This window comes from Akebia trifoliata, chromosome 10 (genome assembly GCF_017979445.1).
Source record: "Akebia trifoliata isolate Shusen 1 chromosome 10, ASM1797944v1, whole genome shotgun sequence".
NCBI classification, from domain to species: Eukaryota; Viridiplantae; Streptophyta; class Magnoliopsida; order Ranunculales; family Lardizabalaceae; genus Akebia; species Akebia trifoliata.
The window spans coordinates 4730553-4749009 of record NC_141384.1 but is presented as its reverse complement, the minus strand read 5'-3'; the positions used below and the strand labels follow the sequence as shown (position 1 = coordinate 4749009).

At 34.6% G+C, this 18457-nt stretch overlaps 2 protein-coding genes across 6 annotated transcripts; one reads left to right on the top strand and one right to left on the bottom strand.

Moving 5' to 3' along the window:
- Positions 1–445: 445 nt before the first annotated feature.
- Positions 446–10351, top strand: LOC147392877 (putative lipase ROG1). 2 transcript variants are annotated; one of them, XM_086455668.1, is made up of 10 exons: positions 449–993; positions 4460–4527; positions 4932–5002; positions 5168–5446; positions 6457–6620; positions 7347–7402; positions 7518–7570; positions 7688–7811; positions 9172–9269; positions 10096–10351. In XM_086455668.1, the coding sequence occupies exons 1-10, from the start codon at positions 671–673 to the stop codon at positions 10165–10167; spliced, it is 1308 nt and encodes a 435-aa protein (XP_086311794.1). In that variant the 5' UTR covers positions 449–670; the 3' UTR covers positions 10168–10351. The 2 variants fall into 2 exon arrangements, with proteins under 2 accessions (XP_086311795.1, XP_086311794.1); XM_086455669.1 differs by lacking the exons at positions 9172–9269; positions 10096–10351 and adding an exon at positions 8643–8882 and having other exon boundaries at positions 446–993.
- A 1115-nt stretch (positions 10352–11466) lies between these two features.
- LOC147392876 (RAF-like serine/threonine-protein kinase PRAF) lies at positions 11467–16057 on the bottom strand. 4 transcript variants are annotated; one of them, XM_086455670.1, is made up of 9 exons: positions 15939–16057; positions 15362–15661; positions 14977–15215; positions 14719–14871; positions 14377–14540; positions 14117–14264; positions 13309–13431; positions 13096–13183; positions 11468–11868 (listed from the first exon to the last, which is right to left on the bottom strand). In XM_086455670.1, the coding sequence occupies exons 2-9, from the start codon at positions 15558–15560 to the stop codon at positions 11714–11716; spliced, it is 1269 nt and encodes a 422-aa protein (XP_086311796.1). In that variant the 5' UTR covers positions 15561–15661; positions 15939–16057; the 3' UTR covers positions 11468–11713. The 4 variants fall into 4 exon arrangements, with proteins under 4 accessions (XP_086311799.1, XP_086311796.1, XP_086311798.1 ...); XM_086455673.1 differs by lacking the exon at positions 15939–16057 and having other exon boundaries at positions 11467–11868; positions 14977–15261; positions 15362–15502; XM_086455672.1 differs by lacking the exon at positions 15939–16057 and having other exon boundaries at positions 15362–15898.
- Positions 16058–18457: the final 2400 nt, after the last annotated feature.

The following is an 18457-nucleotide window of genomic DNA, read 5'->3' as shown; positions in this document are numbered from 1 at the left end:
ATCTTTGACAAGATGATTCTCAAAATCAAAGGGATCTAAAGATTTGAATAGATTGATAGCTCCAAGAAGGCAAAGGTGGGCAATCTTACGAAAATAAATCGTGATTTTCTCACTCACCCCCTTGACATACTCTTTTAATACTCTCTCGATGTGTCATGTGTTAGTACCATATAATGTTTCCTCGAGATACACAACTGCACAATTCTATATGATTATAGGAAAAGTTATTTGGTTCTGGCACATGACACGTCAGGAGAGTATTGAAGGAGTATGTCACGAGGAGTCAGGAAATCATTATTCTACAAAAATAGATTTGTTACTTGATCGAGTCGAAACAATACATATACATCATAGTGAATCAGGTGTGGACTTAAAATTTACAGATAGGTTGAGTTGGATATTTAACTAACTCCCTCAAATACAGGATCAAAACTCAATTTAACAAACTTCTCTTCCCAGAGATTCGTCTCTATTCCTATGATCGTTTTGATTCTTCATCAGTACTAGAAGTTTCTTCGAACAATAATTGACCCTCTTTTTAATTTCTACATCTTTAACTTCTCTTGGTCGACAACTCGAAATTCTTCTCTCTTTACTAATCTTCCAAGAGATTTGAAAGATGATTCTCATTTGGATATATTCGTACGAATTTTGATTCAATCAGCCACGCATGATTGGTGCCAATTCGCTGTTTAAGATTGTTAATTTGGATGCTAAAGAGATCAACGGCCATTGCTCTTCGCTGAACCGTATTCATAGAAGTTCTAGAGAGATGGGGTTCTTGGGATTAGGGTTTCGTTCGAAATCTAGTGAAGAACCGAGAAGTAAATTTAGTATAATTGATTGCTTTAAGGGTCAGAAAATTAAAGAGCAGAACGTTAAGGTGGAGTCTGTTCATGGAAGTGGAGAAGAAATGTGGGATGTTATAGAAGCAACTGAAGCTAAGCATTTCCCCGAGCACCTCGTCATCATGGTTAATGGCATAATTGGGAGGTAAAACATGTATATTTCATTTTAGTAATTTTTTTTTTTTTTAAATTATGGATTTTATTTCCATCTGAATTGAATTTTGTTTGGTTGAATTTAGAAATTGAGCAAAGAAAACTAAAATCCCTGTTTGGATCGCATTAAATGGAACACATAATAATTGTGTTCAAGGAAGATTTTTAGTTATTTTTATGATGGGGTTCTGAACGCCCGACTAGCAAGGTGAGGCAACTGGCCTCTTAGAGCACCATATCTCGCCCAAATGCCTCGGGTACATGCAATACCCCACAAACCACACATACCTAGTAGTGGGGATAAATCCAAGGGCAGAGCCAGGATTTTGCTCATGTGGGGCAACTAAGAGTGGAGTTATTTATTTATTTTTTTAGGGGCAACTAAGGGTAGGAAAATATATTGTGGGGGCAATAGAGGTGGATTTTTTTATTTGCCGCTATTATCTATCGCAATAGCTCATAAATCCATAGACTTCGAAAATTTGTGGGGGCAAGTGCCCCCCACTGTAAATCCACCCATGGATAAAACCATGTGGGTGGCCAATGAGAGGGCTTGAACTCAAGATCTCTCCCTTTTTGGAGGGATGCCTTGGCCACTACAACGCTCGTTGGTTTGATGACATGTTTGAGTAAGAGTTGGTTAAATCTTAAATTTACAAATATATATGGGAATGACAATGTCCAATGTTTCATTGGGCATCCTCTAATACTTTCCTTTCTAATAATATTCTCAATTGTGTTGTATTTTAGTAAAAAAGGCAAGGTGATTTTGGTCTTTTGGATATTAAATGATTATTTGTATTGAAAAATGAAAAAATATTTTGTAAATGTGTGTTTAATATTTATCCCAAGCCTTTAATATCAAAAGATCAAAATATTTTACCTTATCAATAAGAGAGATGCTATTGCGACACAAACTTTTGCTAATGCCACACCAATTCATATGTAGATCATCAAAGAATTTGCAAAATCTTGGGGTGGCATTAAGCAAAAGTTGGTGTGGCAATAGAAGCTCTCTTCAGTGAAAACAAGCATTTTATATAAAAAAGATCAAAATATCCCTTATTTTTTTTCACTAAAAGATAAAAAAGAAAGGAAGGGGTATTATTGAAAATGCAAAGTATTGAAGGTAAAAACATCCCGATACTTCATGGGAAGTTAGCATTCCAATAATGCTCTTAGTTGTTTTGTGTTCTAATAGGTAAGGACATTTTTGTCTTTTGGATATTAAATGCTTGTCTTTTATTGAAAAAACAAGGACATTTTGGTAAAATTATTTATACTATTTATTGCACAAGCATTTATTATATTAGCATACAAAGACCAATATGTTCTCACCTTTTCAATAAAAGATAAGCATTTAATATCCAAAAGATTAAAATGCCTTTACATTTTTCATTGAAAAACAAAACAAGTAAAATGCAAAGTATCGGAGGTTGCTACTAATCCCATACTTTTTTATTATTGATACTATCCCCATGCTTCATTAGACTTTTACATTCCCCTATACATATAGTTGCTCTGTATGCTTGCTCCCTATTTGTACTTGCACTTGTGGGTTCGATATGAATATCATGTTAGCCGCTCCAACCCTAAAGTGAATTATCCATACCTTGAAGACCATCGTTACATAATGTCATTCTATTGTGACATACTTAACCTCATTAAAAGTTGACTTGTATTTGAGCAATTTGGACTATTCATTTAAACTGTAAATTTAAGCCAACTTTTTAATATAGTTAGAGCCTGCTTAGCTAGAAAGTAGAAAGTAGCTTAGGGAGAAAGTAACTTTTAGAAAATAGTTTTCTTTTGCTCTTTAATAAGTTAAGTTTTTTACTTTCTAAAACTAGTTTTCTAAAAGGAATCCAAACAAGTTTTTTAACTTTTAACTTTCAAAAGTAAAAATGTTACATTTTTGTGTGGGGGATAAAGTCGCTTTTGGACGTGTTATCACTTGATAAAGTCAAAATGATTACCCCGACTATTCTTTGTAACCTCTTCGATTCCTCTTTCCCACTGCCCACAAATCCTCTTCCCCCTCTTCTTTCTCATTTTCTTTTTCTGCTCCAGTTTTTTACTATGCGAGGGTTTTTATAATCCTCACATGTTTGTGAGAGGTGGTGGTTATAGAGGGTTGTTCAATATCGGTCTGTGTGTTGCCCATACCTCTGCTAGGAGCTCTTCGTCCCTGTTTGTGCCTTGCCTTGCCTTAGTTAGGTGAGGTACCTGGGATGACCTGTTGTGATATACACAGAAAATTGTGCATTGTTGATACGTTTAGCTAAGGACGGACCTTCCCCCATACTCTTTCATAGGCTTTTTAACCTGCCACATCTACCTGCTGATCTCCCAACCTTGATTGGTGCTGGGAGCTTGGCTCTCGTCGTGCATTTCCCCATCCTTTAGCACCGTCCTAAGCCTTGATGAACTTTTCGTATACCAAGTTCCCAGTTCCCTAGTCTCGGGTCTGGTTTTGCATACTCTAGATAGGGTACCATTGGGAATGATCATGTTTCTGATTTCACATATCCCGAAGGGCCACATGTCACTAATTTGATAGTTTTCTATTTTGCATCCCCATAATTAGCAATTTATAATGGACTGATTTTTGTAACAAAAATCATGTTGAAGAGGACTCAATGTACAGTTGCAAACAGTGAGTAGGTATGGATCAATTCATATATATATATATATGTATATATTGTGAGGATGATCTCTATGGTGAGAAAATCATCCTCACAAAAAATCAGCCAATTCTGAAATTTCTAACCCTAGTTTATAAGTTGAAGTATCATGAACCGTTAATTTTTACCATTAGTTTGTAACCACTTTTCATGGGGTTAGAAGTTTCAGAATTGGCTGATTTTTTGTGAGGATGATCTACTCACTATAGAGATCATCATCACAAAAAATCAGCCCATTCCGAAACTTTTTAGCCATATGAGACAAAACTATGTCTAGAATGTTGTCTAGGATTTTGTCAAAATAACCTGACCATATATATATATATATATATGGGAAAAGATTGCATGGACCGAGATCCACATTTGGGCCATGTGGACTGCCATGTTGGTCCAAATGAGACCTCATCCCTGTTGATTTGTGGTCTAGATTGGGTTTGAAAAAAAAAATCTTGAAAAAAACATTTTTTGGGGGCTAGATCTTGAGTTTGAAAATGGATGGCTGCTGAACTCCCAGATTTAAAATCTAAAGCTAACGGTGAAAAAAAATCTCTTTTTTTAAATTTTTTTTGGAAGTTCAAAAAATTTCATGCTCTATGTGGCACCTGATGGTGATTTTGGGCGCCATGCTGGCATGTTGTCCATAAAGATAGACGGTCCTTCGGTCCATATAACCCAATCTCTCTCTCTCTCTCTCTCTATATATATATATATATATATATATTCTCTATGCATGCCTTTTATGATTTCTTTTTAACTTTTTTTTTTCTTTTTCAGTGCTGATGATTGGCGATATGCTGCACAGCAGTTTGTGAAGAAGGTTCCAGACAAAGTTATTGTGCATCGTAAGTATTCATGTATAATTTTACATTCCCTTTGTTGCTAACTCGCTAAAGTTCAAGGATCTTGCATATACCACTAAGAAGCAGGTAAATATATAGTTTCATGTTTCAAATAAATTGACACATATCCAGGAGACTGGAAATACAGGCACTTTGAACATGTGCTACTGTAATCTGGAGTGGACGGTAACCTCTCATCTGGGCTGAAGTAATTCATCATTTATTTTGAAATTTGTCCATTCCAGTTATGAATTAGCAAATTCTGGAATCTAATGGCCATCATTTTCTAGCTAGCAGTAAATTCAAATTTATTGAAGTTTATCAGTTTTTCTAACTCAGCATTTTTATGTGGATATATTATTTTCAACAGCCAATAATTTGTTTTTGACTTAATTATTTCCAAGCAGGCAGTGAGTGCAACTCTTCGAAGTTGACTTTTGATGGTGTTGACATGATGGGCGAGAGGCTTGCTGAAGAGGTATGGATATTAACTAGGTTGTTTTTCGTATATTTTTTGTATAATTTCATTCGTCCCCGTGATTCATCTTATTCTCTAATTCTCTGCACTTATTTTCCATGAATCTATGTGGCTGAGATTTATTTTTTGGAAGTTTATACGAAGTTTTGATGATGTTTGGTGTAGGTACGGGCAGTTGTTAGTCGTAGACCTGGGGTGCAGAAGATTTCCTTTGTGGCTCACTCATTAGGTGGCCTGATAGCAAGATATGCTATTGGAAGGTTATATGAGCCTTTTCCAGATACGGAAACTTCGGTTCTTACAAGGAAAAGCTCAGGTGAAGAACGATCTAATTATTTATCACAATGCCAAGAACAACCTCAAGAAGGTAGAATCGCTGGATTGGAACCCATGAATTTTATAACATTTGCAACACCTCATTTGGGTTCAAGGGGAAATAAGCAGGTAGATCTAAGAATGCTTTATATGTGATTGCTAATTCAAACTTCACTTTTTTTATGTACATCACTTTGTTTGTTCTTGCATTTATTTATTTTTCTAATCAAGCTACTATCTATACAAGTATATTTATTTACCAAACTGTGGTTTGAAAGAGTTTTGTGATCTCCAAACGACCTATTTCAACAATTGAGGAGCAAGATGAATAAGTCTAAGAAAAATGTAGCACATCAAAATCCTTCGAAGTTTTCTGTTCTCCATTGTTTTCGACCTGGGGCGAAGCCCTCGAAGTATGAAGAAGTGAAGGATTTCTTATTACTTGCCATTCCATTAATGTTAAAACAACTAAAACAGTTAGAAATCACATGAGATCTATGGAACAAAGACACTTACACGTGTATTGATGTTCAATACTATGAAGTTTCAGATACTGACCCCTACAAACCTGAAAAATCTACATGTCCCTGCCGTTTATCCCATATGTTGAGGTATACTTTTTAGATACTTTAGTTCATATTAAATAACAATAAAAAATTCATTAAATCATATAAACAAAATATAAATAATGCTTGAAAACAATACCTGTTCAATAAATTAAAGCTTTATTTGTTTACGAAGGCAAGTGTCTGATACATAAGTATGAAACAGTGTCTAACACGCAAGTTCTTCAAAATTCAAGTGTCCTTGTTACATAGCATGAGATGGATTTGATTATTGTTTCCTTCTATCACTAATCAATTTACGACATGAGCAAAACAATCTATGAAGTTCATTGGTGCTCTCATCTCAGAGGTTAGTTCTTTATTAATCAACATGGCAAGGGAATGCCAAATTTTCTGTAAGTTGATTCTTAGGTATCCTTATACGGTATTTAGAAACTTGTGGTTTTTGTATTCTGAAAAGAATAACTTTGTTTTGGTCTCGATCATTTTTTTTTATCTAGAATTTGAAATTTGTGAGATCTGTGAAATTTTATTTTAGATGTTTTATTCTTCTATTTAATGTTATTTCTGCAGCTCCCTTTCCTCTGTGGCCTTCCATTTTTGGAGAGAAGGGCATCTCAAACAGCACATTGGATCGTTGGGAGGACTGGGAAACATCTCTTCCTCACTGATAATGATGATGGGAGGCCTCCCCTTCTCCTTCGAATGGTTAATGACTGCAATGATTTAAAATTTATGTAAGCATCAATTGATTGAACCATCAATGCTTTTGTTAGTGATTCAACCAAGGCTGGCTGGCCTGCAAATCGAATGATCTGGATTGTTTTATGGTTGGGCTGGGATTGGTGGACCACAAAATTGGGGTTGAAATTGAGTTTTGGCTGGGCTAGGCCATCACCCCCCACCCCACACAACACCCTTCAAAATTCTAGCAGCAAATTAAACGTGGGTCAAATCAGGTTTAGCTCAAGTTTCAATTTTTTTTCCATGGGTTCGAGCTTGGGTCTTATGTCATTGGCCAACTCAGACTAAGGTTGCAATGGGTTCACTATGGGCCCAAGAGTGGATGGCTTGAGCCCAAATTTATCTTTACCTGCCTAACCTTTTTTTTTTCTTTTTGCTTATCGTGGGTATACCCACCCTTTGGGTGAGACTAATTCCACGGTCACACGCATGGCCCCCTCGGAAAGTCCTATGTGCAACTGGTTGAGTTGAGGGTCAACCGGACCCTGGAGGGTGGCCCCAAGGAATTCATTACTTTGTGGGATTTTGAACACTTGACCTACCCTTCCTGAGTAGCTTATGAAGGCACGGCTTGCCACTAGGCCAACCCCTTGGGGTTTCTCTACCAGTCTAACCTGGCTTGGATCGCACCCTTACCATTTGTCATGGAAGTAGCTTGAATTCTTGTACAGCTGTACCTACCTAAGTAATAGCATCATTTATCCTTGTGTCCTCTGCAGTTCAGCCTTACGCTCTTTCAAGCGCCGTGTGGCATATGCCAACGCAAACTATGATCGTATCCTTTTGAAGAACTATTGACACTAAATTCCTTAATATTCTCAACCAAAAACCCTGTTGTATTTCTTTATTATGTGACGAGAATTTGGTTATGATCTTTGACTAATCATGAGATATGGTCGGGTGGAGAACATCATCTATCCGCCGTCAACATGAACTACCACAGGTTGGTTTGGTTTCTATATGAGGAATTCGTTCATATGCTTGTCATCAATATCCAAGATACATTTCTTGTTACTTCCCACTCAGTAAAAGTTTCACCTTTCCTTGAATTTTTTTCCAGTCCCATCTTCTTGTAAAAAATGAGGAGTACCCACATATTGTATATATTGAGAGAGAAAGTGCAGCCGAAGGCATCCTTAAAGAAGCATCTTCCCACATCAACGGCCAACCAGTCAACTTGGAAGGTTTCTCAAACTTCTCTTTTGTTGGACTGATATTTTTTTGGTTCATTTGAGACCTTTTCTTATTATATTGTTTTAGTTAGATCTGTAAGCCGAACACTTTATAGTCGTCTTTACACACTAATGTCAGTGAAATGTTGTCCAAAAGAAATTTCTTTGATGCACACAAATTTCTTTCCTTTTTTTTTTGGCCTGTGGAAAATGTCGAATGATTTCCTTTTGTGGGTATGAACCATGGAACATTGCATGGCAGTTAAGCGGGGTGTGTAACTGGAATGTAAGCTAGTTGGGCCCAGAGGCTAATTCTATCATACTAATCAAGAAGAAAAACTAAAATATTGATACGTTGAAGCAGCAAAAGATACAAATGAAACCAATAATTAGCTATAAGGAATGAATTTATTTGCTTTGGTTCACCTTGTTGTAATTTTCATTACTTATGCTCATTTAGCTTTACTGAACTAAATTTATTTTAGAGAGAAAAACTAATTAAATAAAAAGTACCTCATAAATTTCATAACATGATCAGGTGTAAATCATGTTTTTCAGTGCTGAAAAAAAAAAAAAAACTGATAAACTAAGACAAAAGTTAAATTAAACCCAAAGATAAAATGTCTCTTTAATTATATTTATCCTACACTAATCAAGAGATGAAAAAAAAATTGAGGACAAATATTTTTTTAAAACTAGATTTCCTCTCTTAGGGAGTGGGTCCTTCCCTTCCAAGGTGGTGTTTGGGTGCCCCCATTCCTTCCAAGGTGTTTTTTGTTTGGACTTCGATAATCTCAACATTTGAATGATGGAGCTTTTGTTTAAACTTTGCTGCCTATGCAGAGCTAGTGAGGAGTCGGGTGTCTCCTTCAGGTTTTTATCTAGAAAGATGTTTATTTTGCTACTGTTTGTGTAACGCTTCACCATATGCTAAATAGTCCTTCAATCTATGTACAAGTTGTTTGAAGGATGGCTTCCAATGCATTGGCTTCAGAAGAAAGAAGGCTATAGAATATACATACATTTTCTGTTTGTTGGCTGATTTGGAAAGAAAGGATATGGATAATTTTTTAATGCAAGGAGTCGGGTGTAAATTCCATGGTGATGAAAATCAAGGTTCGATTGTATTACTGGTCTTCCATCCATTCAGAGTTTAAAAGAGCATGTTTTTGAGGATTTTTCTTTTGATGAGATGCATTTATACATGTGTGTGCATGTGTTTTTTTTAATCTCATTGTGCCCATGGTTGTTTGGTGTGATCTTTAGACATCTGCCAACTGTCTCTTATATGAAGAATATGCTAGGAACTTACTGTTCTTTCTTTGTCCCATCTTTTTCTGATTTATGGATTTCCTGTATTTTCTATTTGTAGAGGAGATGATTAGAGGTCTCACTCAGGTCACTTGGGAACGTGTGGATGTTAGCTTTCAGAAAAGTAGGCAGAAATACATTGCCCACAATACCATTCAGGCAAGTGCTTCTATTGAATGGCTTTAAGTTTCTGTTGTCATTGGTTTACACTCAACTTATGATCTATACTGAAATATTTCTGTATGGTGCCCAAAGTAGTGTTCCACGTAATGTGTGCAACTTTGCCTCCTCCATACATACATACAGACATGCATGCATGCATAAATCATGAACCCTAGAGGGATGAGGTGTCATTTGGGCCAACGTGGCAGTCCATGTGTCCCAAATGTGGACCTCAGTCTAGGCTCTATATGGTCCTTAAGTCCATATAACCTTCTTATCTAAAGAGGCAATTGCCTTTAGTGAGTTAATACATGCTAATATTATAGTATCAAAGCATCAACTATCAACTATATATTTGTGACTGGTCCCTTTTGATTTTTGGGGTCAATCAAGTACGACAGTTGTATCCATATCAATGCCCAACGCTGATAGCCATATCTTGGGAAGTATATCTCACGCAGTCATTTAGGTTTTGGGGTACTTCTCTATGTTTGGTAATTTTGATATTTGCAAGCTTAGAGGAAGTGTCATGTTTGAGAATGATGAAAATAATTATTGTTGGCTGTCCTTTCTTCACAAATATATTGTGCATCTTCTGAAAATATGTTACCCTTCATAAATTGAATTATAATATCATTCATATCTCATCCTCATCCATAATTTACGTGACTTGTTTCATTCTTTTTTTCTTATTTCTTTCTCTTGACTTGTTTCATCTCTATTTATGTTTGAATAATAAGTACATTATTTATTTTTAATGTTTTGGAAACATATTAAATGTTGTTAATTTCTTTTCTTTATGTCCCATTTCTAATAAATCCAGGTGAAGAACTATTGGATGAATTCAGATGGTGCAGATGTGGTTCTTCACATGATCGATAACTTCCTTCTGTAATTCCTCTATGATTCAATGTGCTCCACATCATAATTTGATGATAGGTTAGATTGCCTTTTCTGTTCATGCAACATGTACCATATGTCATTTTTGAGTTTTCTTGCTCTAGCCTAATGTTTATATGTAACTAATTCTATGTAATACTTTCATTATTAATTCAGTTAATGAATATTTGTTGGTAGTATTACCTTGCTTTTCCAATAAAATGTTATGGTTATGGTTACCCATAGAAAAGAAAGTGTTGATAAATCTATTGTTAGATCCCACTTGCAACAAGTATTCTACGTTCAATGGTGATCTCTTCAACTACACAACGTAGGATGCATTTTTATGGAAAGGGTCTTCTTCTCCAAGTAACCCTAATATGAACCAGATATCTCTCTCTCTGTCTCTCTCTCGCTCTTCTCTGAAACTGATAATGTTGATCTATTCTCGAACTTTTTTTCTTGACTTGTTTCTAGAATGATTTTCAGAGATTCAAGAGATTACTAAGAAAATCTCAAATTCGTCAATTTTGGTTAAGGAGGGTTATAATAATTGTAGCTATCTATCCATTTAGGATGTCTGTGTGAACTACAGTGTGAAGCACTTAGTACCTAGAAGTTTCAGGATGCTTGTGTGTGAACAACAGTGTGATATTTTATCATGGTCATTTTTATTTTTTGTCATACATTAGTTTGGATAAATAACTTTAACGACAATCATAGGGATTTGACAGAATTCTACTATTTCCTTGCATCCATGGTTTAGATTGAATAATTCAAGTGGTATAAGAAAAAACTGATTTGTTCTTCTTCATTTTAAAAGGGGAGTTCATCGGTATTTTTTTAATTTTTATAGATTAGTTTGGATTAAATCCTTTAATGAGAATCAACGCAATTTCTAACCTTCATATCATAGATCAATATTGTTTGATTTGAACAAACTCTACTTAGTATTTGTACCACCAAGTCTAGGTTTTCTTTTATGTAAAAAAAAAATGTTTGTGAAATGGGTTCAATTTTTTTGTATACAAAGAGAGCATGGTGTGGATTATTTTCAAATTGGAAGATTCAAGCATTGCTACAAAATTTGATTCACACAAAAATGTACAAATATGTAGTTTTGTTAGAATTTTAAAATAGTAATTTATAATTTTATATAAAATGAATATTTATTCACATGCACTTAACTAGTATTATTAAAAAGGCAAATGGACGCCGAGATGACCAACCATAGCAACACGAGAGCGATATGGCATTCCAAAGACTCACAAATCACCAACACCAGATTCAAATTGGCTTCAATGGAAACATTTATGTTTAAATTAATTTCGAATCCCACTCTAAAATTTACTTGAAGTTTGTATAAGATTCATAAAGTTTCCAATGGAACCCCCCTCCCCCATATTTGTAGGAAACAAAATAGAAAACCAAAGGCATTAATATCCTGTGTGTTTTCGGAAACAGTTAGGGACCCTGATACCGCAATACTTCCTTCTTCGGTAACAATCGGGTAATATGTTATAGACAGCAAGATAATGGAATTGAAACATCCAGAAAATACATTACTTCAATTTCATTGCCCTCAGCTTCTGAGATATTTCAGAAAAGGATGGCCTCTCCCTTGGATCAGAAGCCCAACAATTTTCCATCAAAGATTTCCATTCAGGATCACACCAAGATGGAACTTGTGGGCGTAATGAGTTGTTCACAATGTCCCCTATAAGGAAAAAAAAACAAAAAATTGAAGAGAAGAAGATCAAGATTTGATTGGTTAAACTTAAAAATCATAATAAAACCAGGTTATTCATAATTAGTGCAGCATCAACAACTAAATCCAATCAAGGGCATTGTACCACAAGTGACTTTTTCATGCTTGAAAAGCTTCTCAATTTTTTTTTTCTACTGTTTTGTAGAAGGAACTGTGAGGAACCTCAATAATGTATCCCCATTACAACAGTAACCCTTGCCTACCATTATCCATTATAACATATCCTTTATTATGAGTATTATTTAAAGTAAAAAATAAACAGCAAAGATGATACATTGATACTAATATTGTTCCTGTTCCAAGTAAATCAATAGATGATTATTGCTTCTAAGTTCTAAACAAATAAATAAATGGCAAAAATTTTCTTGAAATGTTTTAGAGTCTCAACTTTTTACCTCGTGTTCCTTTTTAGATTCAATTTGTAATCTCAAAGAAAATAATATAAATTCATCAAACAAATCATTTGAAAGAAAAAAAAAGCATAATTTTACATTCAATGAAACTTTGTAAATGATGGGCCAATTAGGAGATATTTGAAGTCATGAAACAATCAATATGATTGAATGATTCACAACCATCCAATATATTCCATCATTTTTGGCAAATCAGGTAAAACACTGTAGATCCAATGTTTTCAATGGCATTGGAGGCTTACGGCTTAGGGTGGCTTAAGGCCAAAGCTCAAGAAGGCCTTGAGGCTTTAAAGTAAGGCCATTTTCCCTCGAAGGCTTGCCCAATATTACTTCAAGAGTTGTTGAAAAGGCTTATGCCTTGAGGGATGTGCACTCCTTTTGAGGCATACACTTTATGAGGATATGTTGTATTTCTGTTTTCGCATCGTTTTTGTAGTATAACTAGTATTCATTACATAATACTCCTTATAATTATGTTCTCTGTTATAAGGTTTTTGTCCATAATCTCTACAAGCCCAAGCCAGTCTTGCAACTTGAGATTTTTGACGAGGAATTTTGGCAAGCATTCTGATGAAATCACAAAAAAAAAAAAAAAGAAGCTACCCATCACTGTTCATTAACTGTTTGCGGGGGCAATAATGAATAGAAAATAATTTTAGTTACTGATCAAAGTTGGTTAGCTACCCAAAAAAAGCTACAAAAATGATTTCCTATCAAGTAAACTAGCTAGGAATTTCTAAAGTTTCAAACAAATGGTGCTTACCAAGTATAGAAGTAAAACGCATATTTGCATAAGGTTCCTCTCCAGTAAGCATTTCCCACATGACAATCCCAAATGAATAGACATCAATCTACAACATGGAAAAAGTGGATGAACAAGATAATAGAAACTAAAAATAAAATAAAATTAACAATGGATGATATGCAGAACATTTTGTTGAAAATGCCCATGAGCCAACAGTACTAAGAATCTTACTCTTTCTGTTACTCTTTCACTTTTCCCACTAAGAAGTTCAGGTGCCATCCACGGAAATGTTCCACGGACACCTCCTGATACTAAGGTTTTTTGCTTTATCATAGACAAACCCACATCACCAATCTGAAAGAATATAAATAGTGAATAAGTTTCTAACAAAATTACAAGCTCCTTGTGACAATATAAATGAGAATAAACAAGAGATTATTTTGGAGAAAAACTCACAAATCAACATTGCAATGCCAATATAACAGTCATAAGCTATATTTCTTACCTGCTATGCCATAAACACATAATAAATACCTGTGTCGGTGTCCAACATTGATCCGAACTATCAAATACACCGACCATCGCAAATCCAAATGGCCAAAATGTTCATCCAATTAATTCCATGTGTTGACATATATATTTTTTAAACAAACACTTTTACGTTCATATTAAATAAACAATAAGAATGCATTTGGAAAAGCTGACAAAGCAAAATCAAATAAACAATATACAATTAATAGCTGAAAATAATAATTTGATTAAATTATGATTTACCAGGAAAAGTGTCACCATGTGTCCAAAACATTGTAAGAGAATAAAGCTTACCAGGCATCCAACAATGGACACTAAATTATTATGATACAACTATGGCAATAATTCAACGGTTTTCAAGAGTTTAAACAAGCGCAATCAATATAATTTTACAGACAAATGGAGAAGTAACAAAGGAATGATAAATGTTCGATGTCCACTACTACAAGAAAAGCTCCTAACAAAAGTATAATCGAAAAAATAAATTTAATGTAAACATTGAGCACACCTTGCAGACAGGTCGATGAGGATCTCTCATATTTACTAATAGATTCTCACACTTCAAATCAAAGTGAACAATGTTCTTCCCATGCAAATACTCCATCCCAAATGCGGCATCCATAGCTATAATGAGCCTCTTACGACGATCAATTGTTCTGCTCATGGGAGGTCCAAACATAGCATTCTTAGTTCAAGTTTTATACCATAGCAAAATGATGCCCAACTTCAGATGGAAGAAATCCAGTTTTCAATAATTAAATGTTCTACCTGTCTTTCTTTTGCAAAAATTGTTTCAAAGATCCATTAACCATGAACTCTGTCACAGTGGCTAAAGATCCAATAGGGCCATCGCGAACTATTCCGTAGAAAGAAACGACATTGGGATGATGCAACGAGCTCAATATCAAAGCCTCCTTCCAGAAATCAGCAATCTATTACAGCAATGAAAAACATAAAATCAGGATAAAGTAAACCATGTCATATAACACTCTACTAAATGTTTTAGTGTTAAACTATATAAGGATCCAAAAGCCTTTCATGATATGGTTGGAACTTGAAACAATAGATATTGATAATGGAATCAATAGTAGAAAGGATTACAGAACCAACCAAACGTTCCCTCTTAGACGGTATCTCTGCAAAGCTACTCAATTTTATTCTTTTTACCGCTACATCAGTACCCCTCCATTTCCCATGATAAACAACCCCATATGTACCAGATCCCAATTCTTGAATTTGCTCTAGATCATCGATTTTTATTGTCTATACAAAAGGCAAACGTAATAATTTTTAAATTGATGGATACAAATGAATAGAGATGCATCAAAAAATTAATAATCATGTGGCGAGAAGACAATGGACAAGAACCTGTAATTGTCTAGAAAAAGCTTCTGCCTCAGCATATGTTGGCTCGATCTTGGAAATGTTTGGACAGTCACTATCAGAGTCAACCTCCACATTGGTGTTACGAACAGACAAGGGAGACAACGGAAACGCTGTCATAAGTCGTGGATCATGATGCCTAGGCGAAGACCCTAAATTTGGGTTTGTGAGGTGGTGGTGTAAATTAAATTGTGACAATGGCACCTCGTAATTCTGCCGACTATCTAACATTGTACAGTAAAGAGCAAAAGAAGGGTGAAAACGGAAACTCTGTCAAAGGTTATGGATCACGATGGATTAATTTTTGAATCATAATAAGATCTATATATATATATGAATATAAAAGAAGATAAAAGAAAGAAAATTATACCATCAGTGCTGTGCCCGTGAATACTGCGGTTAAGGCCAAATTCAGTGTTTGCTGAAAGACCAACAGTGCTGCCTCCTTGAATATAGTGATTGAGCTCAAGTTCAGTGTCCGTAGTTAGACGACTACCTGTGATGAGGCCCTCATCGACACTATTGGTATTCCTTAGAGGAACCGCGCTATTGGCTGTTAGACGATACATATGGCAGCAAATCCACTATCGGCTTGGCCTTAAAAGTTTTGCACTATTTCTGTTCCATATTTTTATAATTACTAATTTTCTTGTTTAATTAAAGAAGCAATCTGCAAAGAAGAGAAAAAATTCACTAAATTTATAGATGAAACCGCAATCAAAAACCAAATCACAAGAAGAGAACAAAACAAGCTCAATAAAATTACTCAAAAACCTAATAGTTATTAGTTCAAATAGATCGGAAATTTTCCATTTAGATTTATTATACACATTAGAGTATCAGAAGACATAGCAACGTATACAAGTAAAATAATAAAAACAAATATATTTGCATCTTAAAACATTAAAAATGGAATTTTTAACTTATAAGATATGTAGAAACATAACTGATTAAATCATTGAAGAAGACATATTTTCCTGTAGTTGTAGCTGGTCTGGATCTGCCTTAACGACTCTGTTGACTTAAAAAAAAACAAAGAAAGAGAGACGAAGGGGTGGTCGTCTTCTTCGAATGAATATAAAAAAGAAAACTGTTATTGGCACCCCAAATTTTACTTATTATACCACAATTTGATTATTACTGGAGTGACCTCAATGGGAGATACACGGGGACATTTTGACGCGATGAGGCGCATGCACGCATGCCCGTAGATGTATTTTCTCCGAGATACAAGTAAAATGCATCTATGAACATATGTGCACCACCACATCAAGGTGTTCCTCACTAAGATCAGTGCAGCACGACTCTTAAGATTTAAGACACATTGTTCAAATATTACGAAGGTTTGATTCAAATTTCTATCTCAAGTATAAATTAAAATTGGCATTGTTTCACACATTGCTGGCGTGGATTTGTGCAAAATCATAGATGCTTTTCATCGACATACGTATGAGTGAGAAGATTTATTTGGAAAAATGTGTTCAACATTGTGCTGACATGGCAGTTCATAGAGAACCATTGATTTTTTTATTTAACATATATTCCACCGAAAGAAATCTATGATTACCTATCCATTACATGTAAGCTCAATGTTCAACGCAGTGTCCAACAAAGAGTTTTACTAAGCAAAATAGAATGTTGTTGGGCTGATTGTTTGAAAATTAGGTCATAGAATTTTGCCCTTTACAACCTCGAAGCATCAAATCATGTTTTTAGATGCCAAAATGTAATCCCAAGGGTGAAATCCTTACTAACTTAGTAAGGATGGTCGGACCGTATTACAATGAACCCATTCAAAACATATGATTTTTAGGCAATACCATTTTACATATATTATTTATTTTTATAAAATATTATTTAATAAATAAATATATTTAACAAAAATGCTGATTAGTAATTAAGAGATTTCCAATGGTAATATTAGAATTCTCGTATTTTACACATATGGTCAAATGCAACTTTAATTAGGAAATAGATTGAGACAAAAAAGATTAAAATGGATCAACTCACAAAATGATAGATCATTCACAACTCTCCCTGGTATTAGGAGCTAGGGGTGCACATGGTTCGGATTTGTGGTAAAATTGGAATCGAACCAATATAATTATCCTATAGAACTAAACCAAGCCAAACCAACCTTGGTTCAGATGGATTCGGAACGGTTCTTGATTCTCATATTTATTATTTTCAATAGTAAAATTAAAATGGTTAAAACTTAAACCTAAGCAAAATAAATATTATCTCTTTGTAACATATTAACACAATTGAGAGAGAGATGGATTACCTCTTCGTTTTCTAATGAGGTGACAAGTGGTAAGGTGAGGGAGACGAACGGCTAGGTTTTTTTCAAAGAACTTGAAGAAGAGATAATATATGAAAGAAAGTAAGAAGGGAGTTTGAGACTTTTGAGTATTGTTTGAATGTTTTTATCTTTAATCTTTTAAGATTATATTATATTTTTAAATAAATAAATATTTATATATATAAATTGGTTCGGTTCTATTATACCCCTAATCTGGAGTCGAACCAAATCAATCAGTTTTTTTTTTACAATCTGTACCTTAACCAAACCAATCCAATCCAAAAGGCTTTGGATTGATTCGATTCTCGGATTTACCTGATCTAGTGTGCACCCCTATCAGAAGCCCAACAATTTTCCATCAAAGATTTCTATTTAGGATCACACCATGATGACACATGCAGCCGTAATAAGTTGCTCACAACTCAAGAGGGGTAGATCAAAATTTGATTGGTTAAAATCATAATACAATCAGATGATTCGAAGTCAATGTAGCATCAACAACTAAATCCAATCAAGGGCATAGTAACAAAATTAACCATTTGATGCTTGAAAACATTCTCAATTTTTTGAAACATACTTTTCTACTATTTTTTTTTCTTTTCTTCTATATGATTCATATACTTGTTCTGTTTCTAAAATATTTTTGGGGAGTTCTTGTGACTGAGTCACCCTTTATTATGAGTATTATTTAAAATCAGAAATAAAGAGCTAAGATGATACTATTGCTTCTAAGTTCTAAATGAATAAACAAATGGTAAAATTTTGCTTGAAATGTTTTAGAATCTCAACTTTTCACCTCGTTTTCCTTTTTAGATAAAATTTTAAAACTCAAATATATATATGATGAATTTTTGTGAGGATGATCTCTATAGTCAGTAGATCATCCTCATAAAAAATCAGCCAATTTTGAAACTTCTAACCCCTTGAAAAGTGATTACAAATTAATGGTAAAAAATTAACGGTTCACAATTCTTCAATTTATAAATTAGATTTAGAAATTTCAAACGATAGGAAACTAGTAGTGCCACCGCTAGCCCCCCTCGATAAACTCGACACTGGTGGCAAAAGCTTATTTCTGGTGGTATCACTTCCCTTGCCACCGCCAGAACAAGATTTCAAAATATTTGACCATTTGGTCTAGCAGTGCCACCGTCAGATATTCGT